The 11556-nt window shown below is 48.5% G+C and overlaps 3 protein-coding genes across 4 annotated transcripts; 1 reads left to right on the top strand and 2 right to left on the bottom strand.

Moving 5' to 3' along the window:
* Window positions 1–416: 416 nt before the first annotated feature.
* Window positions 417–6554, bottom strand: LOC117589209 (ceramide transfer protein). 2 transcript variants are annotated; one of them, XM_034280953.1, is made up of 9 exons: window positions 6398–6554; window positions 5715–6035; window positions 4749–5141; window positions 4537–4685; window positions 4413–4473; window positions 1852–2076; window positions 1542–1773; window positions 1135–1473; window positions 417–1077 (listed from the first exon to the last, which is right to left on the bottom strand). In XM_034280953.1, exons 2-9 carry the CDS (start codon window positions 6006–6008, stop codon window positions 950–952), a joined length of 1821 nt encoding a protein of 606 aa, XP_034136844.1. In that variant the 5' UTR covers window positions 6009–6035; window positions 6398–6554; the 3' UTR covers window positions 417–949. The 2 variants fall into 2 exon arrangements, with proteins under 2 accessions (XP_034136844.1, XP_034136845.1); XM_034280954.1 differs by lacking the exons at window positions 4413–4473; window positions 4537–4685; window positions 4749–5141; window positions 5715–6035; window positions 6398–6554 and adding an exon at window positions 3275–3352.
* A 414-nt stretch (window positions 6555–6968) lies between these two features.
* On the top strand, window positions 6969–8444 carry LOC117589213. Its single transcript, XM_034280957.1, has 2 exons — window positions 6969–7951; window positions 8018–8444. Exons 1-2 carry the CDS (start codon window positions 7010–7012, stop codon window positions 8213–8215), a joined length of 1140 nt encoding a protein of 379 aa, XP_034136848.1. The 5' UTR covers window positions 6969–7009; the 3' UTR covers window positions 8216–8444.
* Window positions 8445–8594: 150 nt separating this feature from the next.
* LOC117589214 lies at window positions 8595–9784 on the bottom strand. Its single transcript, XM_034280958.1, has 3 exons — window positions 9443–9784; window positions 8965–9373; window positions 8595–8911 (listed from the first exon to the last, which is right to left on the bottom strand). The coding sequence occupies exons 1-3, from the start codon at window positions 9759–9761 to the stop codon at window positions 8614–8616; spliced, it is 1026 nt and encodes a 341-aa protein (XP_034136849.1). The 5' UTR covers window positions 9762–9784; the 3' UTR covers window positions 8595–8613.
* Between the last annotated feature and the right edge of the window lie 1772 nt (window positions 9785–11556).

Here is an 11556-nt window from a genome sequence, read left to right as displayed (position 1 = left end):
TATAAAGTTAAAAAGTTGAATTAGCGCATTGAACGAACACATTTGGCAAAAGACAACAAAAAAACTCTTCAGACTGCACTTTAAATGAGAAAAAAAAAAACATAAAAGCAAAAGCTAACCTGTAGGCATTTACTTGGTTGTAAATTGATTAAAACGTTTGCGGCATTAAACAAATCTCTCTCTCTCTTAAGCATAAACCCAGTTGTAAAATTACACACACTAAAAGAAAAGATTCTTCTAAAGCAGCACAACAGTTTATGTACAATTGAAATGTGGAAAAATAATGAAACAAAACTTTAAAAGCAAAAATACATGACATGACATTATGATGGGAAACTTGTCTTACTTTTTGTGGTAATAACAATTTGTCGCATTTATTTACATTTGACCATTGAGTAAAACAGATGTGGGATTTAGCAAAATAGATTATAGTACACCAAAGTGGAAAAAAAAGAAGCCTCCTTAAATACTACTTCTATCTCCCCACATCCTGGTTGTTTTTGCAATTGTTGCACTTAAAGCATTTTCATAAAGATATACACATGACAGATCGTTAGTTTTTGAGGAACTAGAGCTATACAATATGATTGTTTGTGTGTGTTTCACTTACACATAACTTAGGGCTAGACACAGGATACATTAAATCTTAGTAGTGGACTTTCTCTGGACTACAAAGGGTTGACGACTGAATTACACTTATAGAACACACATAGGAATACAGAAAAAGGGCTCGTAAACAGTCGTAAAACTCAGCTTGTTAACGTGTATAAAATTGGAGTTGGAATTGGATTTGGATTTGGGCTAGGGTTTTTGGGGTTTTAAGAGATGTAGCAAAAAACGATCCCAGACTGTGGCTGGGCTGGCATCTTAAGGAATAACTTTAAGCTAAACACATGGATACGTTTCAACTTTGATTGGTGTTTGATTGCTTTGTTGCTTATGGCAAATATCAGAACATAATCGGCTTGTCCTTGCACTGGTCTATTACATAGCCAGTGAAGCGTTTCAGAAACTTGGGATACTCGCGCTTGTACACAGCGCGCAGAGCACTCGCCGGTGCCCAGCCACCAGGATTCACTAGAAGATGGACAAAATTAATCATACAATTAATCGTAACTTGCCAGAGATACATACCCACAGAGCAGTAGGTTATTTTGCAGGTTAAATCGTTGCGATTCAATGGCTGACCCTTGACGTAGTCGTCGGGCAAGTGGGTTTGGCAGGACAGTATGACGGTGAGGAAGATGCGCACACATTTGCCATTCTTGGACTCTTGCTTGGAATACTCCGTGGAGTTATTGCACACCACCCACATGTCCCGAGCGCCCGGCTCGAGATTGTCGGTGATTTTGCGCATATGCGACCAGAATTGTGCATCCCGCTGGCTGGCCGGCCAGATGCGTTTATGGGTTTGCAGAAAGAGCAATGTGTCTGCTGAGATTTTCTCCAGAATTGTGCAGTCCTCCAGGGTAGCTAAATGGGGGAAGTGGAAAACAAGAGTTATAAATGGGAAAGCATAAAGTGTCAACTGCTAGACTCACTCTCCCAATCGTTGCGGAACTCAGGCATAAAGAAGTAATGGCACATTTCACGAGCAGTCACACCTTGGACCGAGTGGTAGGCCTTTAGGGGATCCATCACCAGGCCATTGACTTCCTCCTCGCGTTTGTACATTTTGATTTCGCCCTCGTCCGCAAAGATTTGCCAGCCATTGCCATCCTGGCCGACACCCTCGCGTGCATAGTGCAGTTGTTCCTTGCAAACGCGATCAATCTGCGAGCGGAAAATCCAATTAGTGACTCAATTATCGGCATCCCCTCGTGGACGCTGGATGGCAATTTCCTGCCTTACCTCGGGCCACAGGGCATGGCACTTGGCCTCTGCACCGGTGCCGAACTCCTCCCGTGCCTCCTCACCCTCGGCCACTGCCTCGTGGGGCACATTCACCAGCGTCTGTGAGATTTGGGACTGCAGTTTCAGTTTAAAGCGCAGCTGCATGTCCTCCTCGATTTTGTCCAGGCCCGTTTCAACAGCATCGAAGAACTCATCCTCCGGCAATGTGGAATGTGGACCCTCCTGCAAAGAGACAACTCCATTAGCCAGAGGCACGTTACAGGTTTTATCCGTACAAAAACATCTTTAAAGGTTCGGCCTAATTAATTTTAATGACGCGACCGCATCTCTCAATCCAATTGGAAAGAAATGAAACGTGATTTGAATAAATTAATCGGACCACACTTGTGCCGCCAAATGGTCCAAGAAAATCCAATTTATGTTGTTTTTTTTTGCTTCCCTAACCAGACAACAGGCAGGCGGAGATTCTCGGCTAGCATGCGTAATTGAGGGAACATAATGGCCACAAAGGCGCATCATTGTGCCATGAATACCCAAACAGCAGGCTGTCTGGAGTGCGCTACAGTGAATTTCATGTAGGAAATGGAAATCAATTGCAGCCAGCTAGACATCATCCATGAGCCACACTGTACCCCTATTCTGACGTCTGTTTGCCCAGTTCGGCTACCGGCAACAGGCTACGGGCGCGGAATAAATGCTGTGAATGGAATCTTTGAAAATAAATTGATATTTATTAATTAATGCAGACATGTGCGCGCCCCGAGGCGTTGAAATAAGCACATTCCCCAGCCCCAAAGTTGGAGATAGACAAGTGCAGCGGCAGGCAGCCACAATCAAGCGGAATGTGGGCCATATTTTAATGCCGATGAAGTCACTACTCAGCGAGTAATTGTATCCATTATATCCCTATGGCGTCAGCTTGTCTTCTCTTACCAGACTCCTTCGCCGTCGCCTGCTGACCCTCCCTATGTTGTTGAACACTGTACGCGGACCACAACAGCAAGAAAGAACCGCCGAAAAAAACGGTACTTAAAGCGCGCAAAAGTTTTCTCTTTCAGGGCAGAGAGCGCCAAGCCAGCAAGCGAGAGAGAGCGAGAATACAGCAAAAGCGAACGGGTGAGCGAGCGTCCAGGCAAATCCTTCCGTTTAGTGCAAGGACACAAAACAAACTGTTGCTCTTTGGGCAAACTCAAAAGCCCCATTAACGGGCCAAAGCCAAAGCCAGAGCTGGCAGCGGAGAGGCTAAAGCTCTGAAGCACTGAAAAAGCTTTAATGAAAAGGATTTGCTCGTATTTAAATAATAAATCAATGTGTGTGGGGTTTTCGTTTCCAAGAGCGCACTTCTGATGGGAGGGACCCACAAATGAGGGCAATTTGGTTTTATCTTCCACTCCCGAGCAGCCTGTAGGGCAGCACCTACCGCAATTTGTTTAACTTTTCCATTCTGATAGCCAGAGCGCCAAAGAAATCGCACCGAGGGCATTCCAACGAGTTATTTCAGTGCGTGCTGCGATTTTAGACACTGTTTAATTGGTTTTCAATGCAACTGAAAAAGGTTTCACAATCTGCACACACAAATTAAAAGCCACGACAAATATGAAGAAGAAACTGTTTGGATTTTGGTTTTGGATTTCCGTTTGTTTGCACGGCTAAATTGGTTTATGATTGGTACGTGTTGGCGGCTCGATCGCTGACCGCGAACTGACCAAACCCAAGCCATAAACAGTGACAGTCGCCAGTGGCTAGCCAGGCTAAAAGCGAGAGAAGAGCTGGGCTGAGAGAGAGACAAATGGGGGAGAGTGGAATACTCCATCTGCGCTCTGGAATAACTTTAACCAAACAACAGTTGTACCCCACCTTTGGCAGTGTATTTCGATCATTTCATGTAGCATAAACATTCGTCAACCTCAATGACTGCCTTTATGGGCTCATGGTAAATCTGCTGCAACATCAAACTGTCAATAAGCAACACTGCCACCGTCTAGACGCCCACTTTTTGCGCTTGAGCAGTCGCCAAATGCATGAGCTGCCCCTCGCACAGATGCAAATATTTGATTACTCCACGCCATAAACAACATTCTGATGTAAATATTAATTGAATGGAATTAAATTAAGGCGGAAATTGGAGGGCACGCCAAAGGGCTTGCATGTGGCGAATCGGAGATTCAATCGGAACATGGGAAAATCAAACAAAACAATCGGAAATTGTTTCAAAATCAAATATGGGTCGGGTTGGGCCGTGTTCTACTTTCCGCAGGTCTGATGAAATCCGTACAAAACAGCAGCCCATTCCATGCCACGCCATACAACAAGAGAGTTTATTTTAAGACGAAGCGCGGCCATGCAAATTTACTACTCGCTCGCTCTCACTCTCTACCTCTCTGCCTTGCTGTTGTATTTGCATTCAGCATTCCGTGGCAGTGGGAATTGGAACGTGTTTGGCCCGAATTGCCGTCTGACCGTGAACACAATTCGTTTGGTTATTGTGTGCTAATCAAGGCGCACGTGGGGGACGCCGAAAGCACCGAAAATGTAAACTAAAAACTGCGAGGACTTACCTCGAAATCTGGGCCAGGATATGACAGGCGCTTCAGCCTCTCAATTTCGTCCTTGGATCGCCTGCAAAGCAAACATTTGACTTAGTTTTTGGTGGGCGTCCTTGGGGGAGATGGGGAGACCTACTTATTTTGCTCCTCCGAGCGCCGTCGCTTATCAATTTCACGCTCCAGTTTTCGCTTCCATGACTCATCGCTCTCGGCTATGATTTCCAGGCAATGTTGCAGGGTAGTCAGCACGCCGGATGTTGTGGCACGAAACGTGATGGATTCACCCTTTAAATGCAAGTGGTTTACGCTCCGTTAAACCATTTTTCAAGTGTTTATTCCGCCTTTTACCTTGAAATCAATGCACTTGAGACCATCGCCCAAGTCCAGTGGCTGTGCATTGCTCTTGTTCAGCTCGGAGCAGGCATCAAAGTAGCGCTGCAGCGTCTCTATCTGCCCGAAAAGAATGTCCTTGAAGGTCTCCAACTCGCCGACCTTCTCGCGCAGATTGCGTTGCGTCTTCTTGAGGCTGCCGCCGCTGGTCAGCGAAATGGTATTCGACTGCAGCGACATGGTGCTGCCGTGCCGTCGCAGCGAGGTGGTGTCCGTGCTGCCAGTGTCCTCCTTGTACAGCTGCAGCACCTCCACCCAGTGCATGCGATCCTCGCTGGTCTCGGCACGCAGGCACCAGTTGTTCAGGTTATTAACCACCACATCGAAGCGCAGCTCATCCGACTCGTGGGCCTGCAAGAGGAGCAGAAGAGGAGAAGCAATGCAATCTGTGGGCGGAATCAGTGCGAATTACAGGAAGGGTATGCGTCTGCCATGAGTCACACCATTCATATATGGTGGCTCGTTCTTGGCCACTTTCGACACTATAAATAAATAGATAAAGTGTGGCCCACAAGTGCACACTCATTTCGAAACGCCCTCCGTCAACAAACAGCAACAGCAACAACAACAACACACACACACGCCCTCCTGTCAACAACCCAACGAAAGGCATTTAATGTCCGGGTCTCCCCTCTGGTGGCACCCCGGTGGAGGTGTGTCTGTGTGCGGGGGCACCCCACTTACATTGATGACTTCAATTTGGTCTATTTTCGTTCGACATTCGCTGTCCAGGCAACGTTAATTGATTGCGCTGCATTGATTGCGTCGCTGGGAATGTGCGGAGTGTGGAATGAACTTGGAATCAAGCCGGGGTCGTGGCTGTTTCGTTGGTTAATTTGACCAAAACACATGCGCGCACACACTCGCGGCCATTACTTTTTTATTAGTTCAATTAAGAACACTTGCTGGTGGCTGGTTGCTTACCTTAATGGTTGCCTTCGTCAGGCTGATGGCACCGCGGCAGCCGAAATCCGACTCGGACTCGGATTTGTAGTAGGATAAGGTGCCGTCCTTGAGCACAATGTAGCGCGGCTGCCAGCCGTAGATGTAATTCGTCCACTTGCTGAGGTAACCGCGCAGCTCGATGCTGTTGTCCAGATACTCCTCCTCCTCGGAGGCATCGCTCTGGGAGCCAGCAGCCGCCTCGTTGCTCGAAGGCGGCGATGTGGATTCCCCCGTCGTCGCAGTCATCGCGCGATTTGTCGTCACCAGATCCATGCCGCAACTGAAGCCCGTTCAAGTTATCTGTCAAACAGAAACAGAAAATATCTTAATCAGCAGGTTGCCGGAGCGTTGAGTAGATTACGAATATATTGCGCCACGTCCGCGCAAACATAAACAACTACAACGCCGGCAGCGGTCGAATGGCAAAAGCCACATCGTGATAATCCAATTCAATCATCATCAAACGCCTGACTCAGTCTTCGGGTGCAAGCAACTATGTTGTTGCCTGCCTGCTGCCACTTCTAATTGGGGCCGGGGCCGGGGCCGGTTGGCATTTACTTTGCTTTTGCTTTTTTCAACCTATCTGTTGGCCCTTAAAGGAGCCAGAACTTGTAGGAAACACCTTCTGGCGCTGCTCCTGCCTGCCCTTCGGTTGCACTCACCTTTCGTTTATTGATTGAAGCTGTTCTCCACACACATTTGTGCAACACGTTGTTACGTGTTATTCTGCGGCTCGTCTCGGTTTGTGCAACCGCACATATTCTAATCATGCAATTTTCAAATTAATTTGTTGTTTTGATCTTCACTCGAGTTGGAATTAGTGTGACCGCGGAACGTTTGTTGTGGCAGTGTGAATGACCCTTACGAATATACCGCAAATATACCACAGGAAAAACGAACTTAACCCACTTGAGACCTGCTGAAAACACATTTAGCAGCCAGGGCTAAACCACTAACGAAAAAGTATAAAAAATGTGCCAATTCATGCGAATAACGGTCGCATTTGTTTTTACGTTTCGAACAACCATGTTATTCTGGCACCTAGCGTTGCATAAACTGAAGTGCGTACTATCAGTATGCCCGTTCGCTGCTATCGACACAAAAGCTATCGAAAGCTGACATAAATAGCGGCACTTTGAAATTAATTGTTCGGGAAAACGGAAAATGAGAAATAAATGAACAACATATCAAATTTCCGAATGTAAAATGACTAATAGTGACGAGCACCCCCAGCTGCAGTTGTCAACGAGCTGTGAGTGTGAAAACATATTCCCATGGATCCAGGCAACGACAAAAGTGAAGCAAATTGTGGAGAGGCTTTGATTCTACCCGAGGAGCACTCCTTCCACGATGGCATCAAAGTGATCGCGGAGTGTGGCGAAATCGATGAAGGCGATGCCGATTGGCTGCTGGACGCACAGGTTATATCCCGCACCATACGGGAGGCCATGTCCGAGAAGGATTTGGTGTACAATTTCATGCTGCAGAACCTTCTGGCCACGGCCACCTTCTACCGCGGCTCCAAGATCGATTTCCCCCTGAGATTTGACCAATATCTGCGCTTCCGCATGCCTTTTCGCGTGACGCCCATCTTCAATACGGCCCAGCCGGCGTACATCCACCTGCACGCGGCACACGTCCATCCGATGGTGAGCAACGACTACCTGAATCCCGAGAGCGTTCAGCTCTTCCTGCGCGGCAACCTGCGCGACGCCATCTCCCACATGGGCAGCATCTCCTGCCGCAGCGGTGTGCGCTACTCCCTCAGCTATCGCACCCATGAGATCGGGGACCAGGGATTCGTGCACGAGATCCTCGCCAGTGAGTGTCGCGACGCGGGCATGCCCAGCGTCATTTCGTTTGTGTTTCTGCCGGCCATGCAGTTCAGCTTCGTGGAGCATCCGCTGCCCAGCTTTGTGCCCTCCGGCCCCGCCTGGGCACACTGCTCGGGCACCAGCTACTGGCTGGCCCTGCTGCAGGTCTATCCGCAGTACGATCGTCGCAGCTTTTGCCCGTTCGTGCCAAGGATGCAGCACATCCGCGACGAGCGCATGCTTAAGTATCGTCATGCTCTGCGCCTGCTGCTGCGCATCGGCACGGCCAATCACATTCCCGATTTGTGCGACTTTTTCGTCCTCAAGGGCTTGCACTTTTATCGCCTGCGCTACAGCGCCAGCTGTGACTGTCATCTGTCTCTGGCCACACTGTTTATTGAGGTGGGAGGAGGTGATCCTCTAAGCTGATGCCGAAAGTAAAACGGTTCTCTTGTCTCTTCCCTGTAGATGCTCAACATACACCGGGAGGTGGCCTACAACGAGGCCTGGCAAAAGTGCATCACCTTTGGCTGGCAGCAGCTGCAATCCCACAACTGGCTGAGCGATGTCTTGGCGCTGGATAGCCTCGTGCGGGATGTCACCATTTTGTATCACATTAACCACATTCATTTGGATCATTTGAAGCAGTTGTTTGGCAGCATGTAGTGTGCAGAAAAGCAGCTGAAAAGTGATGGGCAAAAGCGGCTGTGGCCGCACACATTCCATTTTTGTTTGTTACTCGGAATTTATTCTACAATATGGTATACGGTGTAGGGGTGAGGGCTGGGGACTATGCCACGATTGCAAATTATTTACAGGTGAAGCCACGCACACACACACACACACACGCACACAACACACACTCAGCAGTTAACAACAACAACAAGGGCTTAATGACTAACACAATAAATACACAATAAATACACAATAAATACAAGTAAATAAATTAATAATTAGTAAATGTTAATTACAGGCAAATGACTCTGAATGTTCACGGAAACTAAACCTAAACGAGGTCAACAATGGGAGGACGAGCAGGAGCAGGAGCAGGAGCAGGAGGATCTTCACATATAAACATTATCGCGACTGGGATCCCGCGTGACAGGCAGCTGCAGCTGTATGGCCTGCTGTTCGTGATACTCCCCCAACGCTGGTCGAGCGCTGGTCGTCGTTGTCCTTTTCGTCTTGCTGGGGCTGGATGTCTTCGCGGGCTTGGCGTATTTGTTCGCCAGCGCCTTGAAGATGCTCTTGGGACAGGCTTGGAAGTAGGGAAAACACTCCCCAGGCGCCTGCTTGCCCTCGCCCACACGTTGAGCCTGCACGTAGTCGGGCACCAGATCAGCAAAAGGCGATTCCGTGACACTAAAAAGGGGATAAACATTAGCAACCACCAAGGAAGGACTGACGTCACGCACGTTAAGAACAATTTTGTCATCTCTCCGAACACACCAAACTTGTCCAGGCTGCGGGAATGCATCTCGCAGATGGTGCGCAGCAGACACGCCTTTCCATCCATGCCGAAGGTGGAGAGAAAATCCTCCACGACGCCGTAGAGCAGCACACGTTCGCCGCCATGGAAGATGTGCTGCATGCCGGCGGGCAAATCCGGAAACTTGGGACCCTCGTCGTGCACGCGGAACGGCGCATCCTCGCTCCTGCTGCGCTGCTCGCTGAGATCTCGCTTGCGGCGCTGCACATGCAAATATCTGGCCACATACTCGCCCACCATGTGGCCCGCCTCGTGGCCAAAGGAGCGCGAAAACAGCGGCGGCAAATCGCCCAAAGGATTCTGATTGTCCGTCAGTCCCAGCTTGTCAAAGTCAACTGTGGAGAGAGGAGAGAGAGAGAGAGAGTTACCACAGAGTTAAGTGAATAGTCATTGGTGGGACTCACTGGTCACTGGGAAACTGATGGTCAGATTGGAGAAGAAACCCTCGGGCGGATGCCTGACCAGTGGCATGGCAATCGTTGGCGTAAATGTCAGCGAGGTGCCCGGTGGCAGTGCCAGTCGTCCATCGTCCGTAATCCAAATCAAACGCTTCTTGCGTATGTGCGGCGCATCGGGATCTGCATCGTCCCAAGCGTCTGACTGTGCGGCAGCCTCCACATCCGCCAGCTGTGCGGCATCCGCCTGCTGCTGCTGCTGCTGTCGATTGGGCGTTGATGTGGATTGACACACGCAGAGGACTGGCAGCAGCAGCAGCACCAGCATGGAAAGCAGCAGGCCAAAGTCCGATAAGTTGCAACGCGACATGCTGGAACAAGTGATTAGAGATTAGAGTTTAAAGCTGCTAAATCCAGCAAAAGATAGCGATTAGCTGGCAAAATGGAACTGCTGAAACATCAGCCTAATGGCCATCATTATTCAACAGTTGTATAACATCAATTGGCGCCAGAGTCTCTGCCCATTCTGCATTCTCAACTGCAACTTCTGCTCCATTCTCATGCTGCAGCCTTCAGCCGCCACTCTCCTCCTTCTAGCTGCAGCAACTGGTTAGCCTGTCGAACGTGTCTCGTGTTGTATTTTTTGGGAAAGCGATGCACAGATCTGGCATTGTTTCAGTTGCTTCAACTGTTTGCCCCGTTAGGCCTGGCTGGCAGCTTCAATTCTGATTACAAGCACATTGAAGCACATACAAATGGCTATAAAAATACCCACAGCTCGGTATTAGGAATTGGCAAATGGCTCTTCGGACTCTTCTGGCCTGTGAAAGCATCCCAACAAATTGATTTATTATTCTAAACGAAACCAGTTGTAGATTTCACCCCGGTAAGGAATCCCACAACCAAAATGGAGAGCACAACAAATTGATTTCTCGCTGCACGACGCACTTTTACTCGTGCAGCATCAGTGATGCAACAAGCTGCAGAGCCACAGAACCAGTGAGCCGGTTGCAGTTGGCCTGTAGTGTAGGCCATGATTAGAGCCAAAGCCATATTCTGTGCTGCACTTTCTCAAGGCTACAATTTGATGGCCATTTGAGTGGTGGCAGCACCAGGCTAGCAGCTTTCTAGACCAAACATTCTAGTTCGATTCACTCAAAGGTTGCACAGCAGCGTGAGTTTCTCCTCGCTGGGATGGACACTTGTCGCTGCACTGCACCCAAACTAGGCCCAAACAAATATGCTGACAGAACCAGACAGGCCTACAGACAGGAGCCGCTGGGGCGTGGCTGCAAAAATGTAAAAATGCAAATACGCTGCGATAGGATTAATTGCACACAGAGCAAATGATGGACATGAAAATGAAAATGAGGTCAGTCGCCTAGGAGGAGTGTGGATTGGACAGACAGACACACTGACTGGGCAAGTGCGTTGTGCCACAGCAGGAGGCAGAACTGGCTGGGGCAGTCGTAGCCAAAACTAAATCCAAATACAAATGCAGTTGACAGTGCAAAGAGTGTGAGAGAGTGACGCTCGCTTATGGCCAAGGATACATTTTGATTTCTATACGAAATCAGCAATAGAAAAGCAGCAAAAAAGAAGAAAGCCTTTTGGGAAGCACAAAACACTTTTTACAACACTCTGCAACACTCTTTACGCTCCCTTTTTACAGTTGCAGTCTAGCACAACAAACACGCAAGAAATGTCAGCTTGGAATGCGGTGGACACACCGCTCGAGAAGTGAGAAAAGTGAGAATCAGACTCCGACTCAGTCTCTGATTGAGAGAAAAGCCTTTCCTTCTGCAAAAACTTATGGCGAATTAGTGCAGCTGAGCTTTAATTGGCGTGCACTTGGCAGTGCCAAGTATGGACAGATGAAACGTGTGTCCAGCCAGGTCCGTGTGTCTGTCTGATTGTCCGCTGTCAGAATCCCAAGAGCGTTTTTTCTTTTTGCAATCAGCGCGAAATAAAGAAATTTACTTAATGAAACCGAAAACTGGGTCAGCAGGTGAGTGGAGTGGAGTGGAGACACTTGTACAACAAAATATTCGTATGATAATTTTGATTATTTCATTCCCAATCAAAGCGACAGCAAAAAACACAAGCAAGCGGGCCGAGTTCGT

Source organism: Drosophila guanche, unplaced genomic scaffold (genome assembly GCF_900245975.1).
Source record: "Drosophila guanche unplaced genomic scaffold, DGUA_6, whole genome shotgun sequence".
NCBI classification, from domain to species: domain Eukaryota; kingdom Metazoa; phylum Arthropoda; class Insecta; order Diptera; family Drosophilidae; genus Drosophila; species Drosophila guanche.
The sequence above is the reverse complement of the archived record's forward strand: the minus strand, read 5'-3'. Positions and strand labels throughout refer to the sequence as shown.

Bases quoted from the DNA above. Each gene is read 5' to 3' on its own strand.
- LOC117589209 (XM_034280953.1), bottom strand. From the start codon at position 6,008: ATGGATCTGGTGACGACAAATCGCGCGATGACTGCGACGACGGGGGAA. The intron at 4,474-4,536 runs GTAGGTCTCCCC...TTTGCTTTGCAG, and splicing joins CGCTCGGAGGAGCAAAATAA to GCGATCCAAGGACGAAATTG. The intron at 1,078-1,134 runs GTATGTATCTCT...TCCATCTTCTAG, and splicing joins AATAACCTACTGCTCTGTGG to TGAATCCTGGTGGCTGGGCA.
- LOC117589213 (XM_034280957.1), top strand. From the start codon at position 7,010: ATGGATCCAGGCAACGACAAAAGTGAAGCAAATTGTGGAGAGGCTTTG. The intron at 7,952-8,017 runs GTGGGAGGAGGT...TCTTCCCTGTAG, and splicing joins TGGCCACACTGTTTATTGAG to ATGCTCAACATACACCGGGA.
- LOC117589214 (XM_034280958.1), bottom strand. From the start codon at position 9,761: ATGCTGGTGCTGCTGCTGCTGCCAGTCCTCTGCGTGTGTCAATCCACA. The intron at 9,374-9,442 runs GTGAGTCCCACC...CTCTCTCCACAG, and splicing joins CATCAGTTTCCCAGTGACCA to TTGACTTTGACAAGCTGGGA. The intron at 8,912-8,964 runs GTGCGTGACGTC...TCCCCTTTTTAG, and splicing joins ATGACAAAATTGTTCTTAAC to TGTCACGGAATCGCCTTTTG.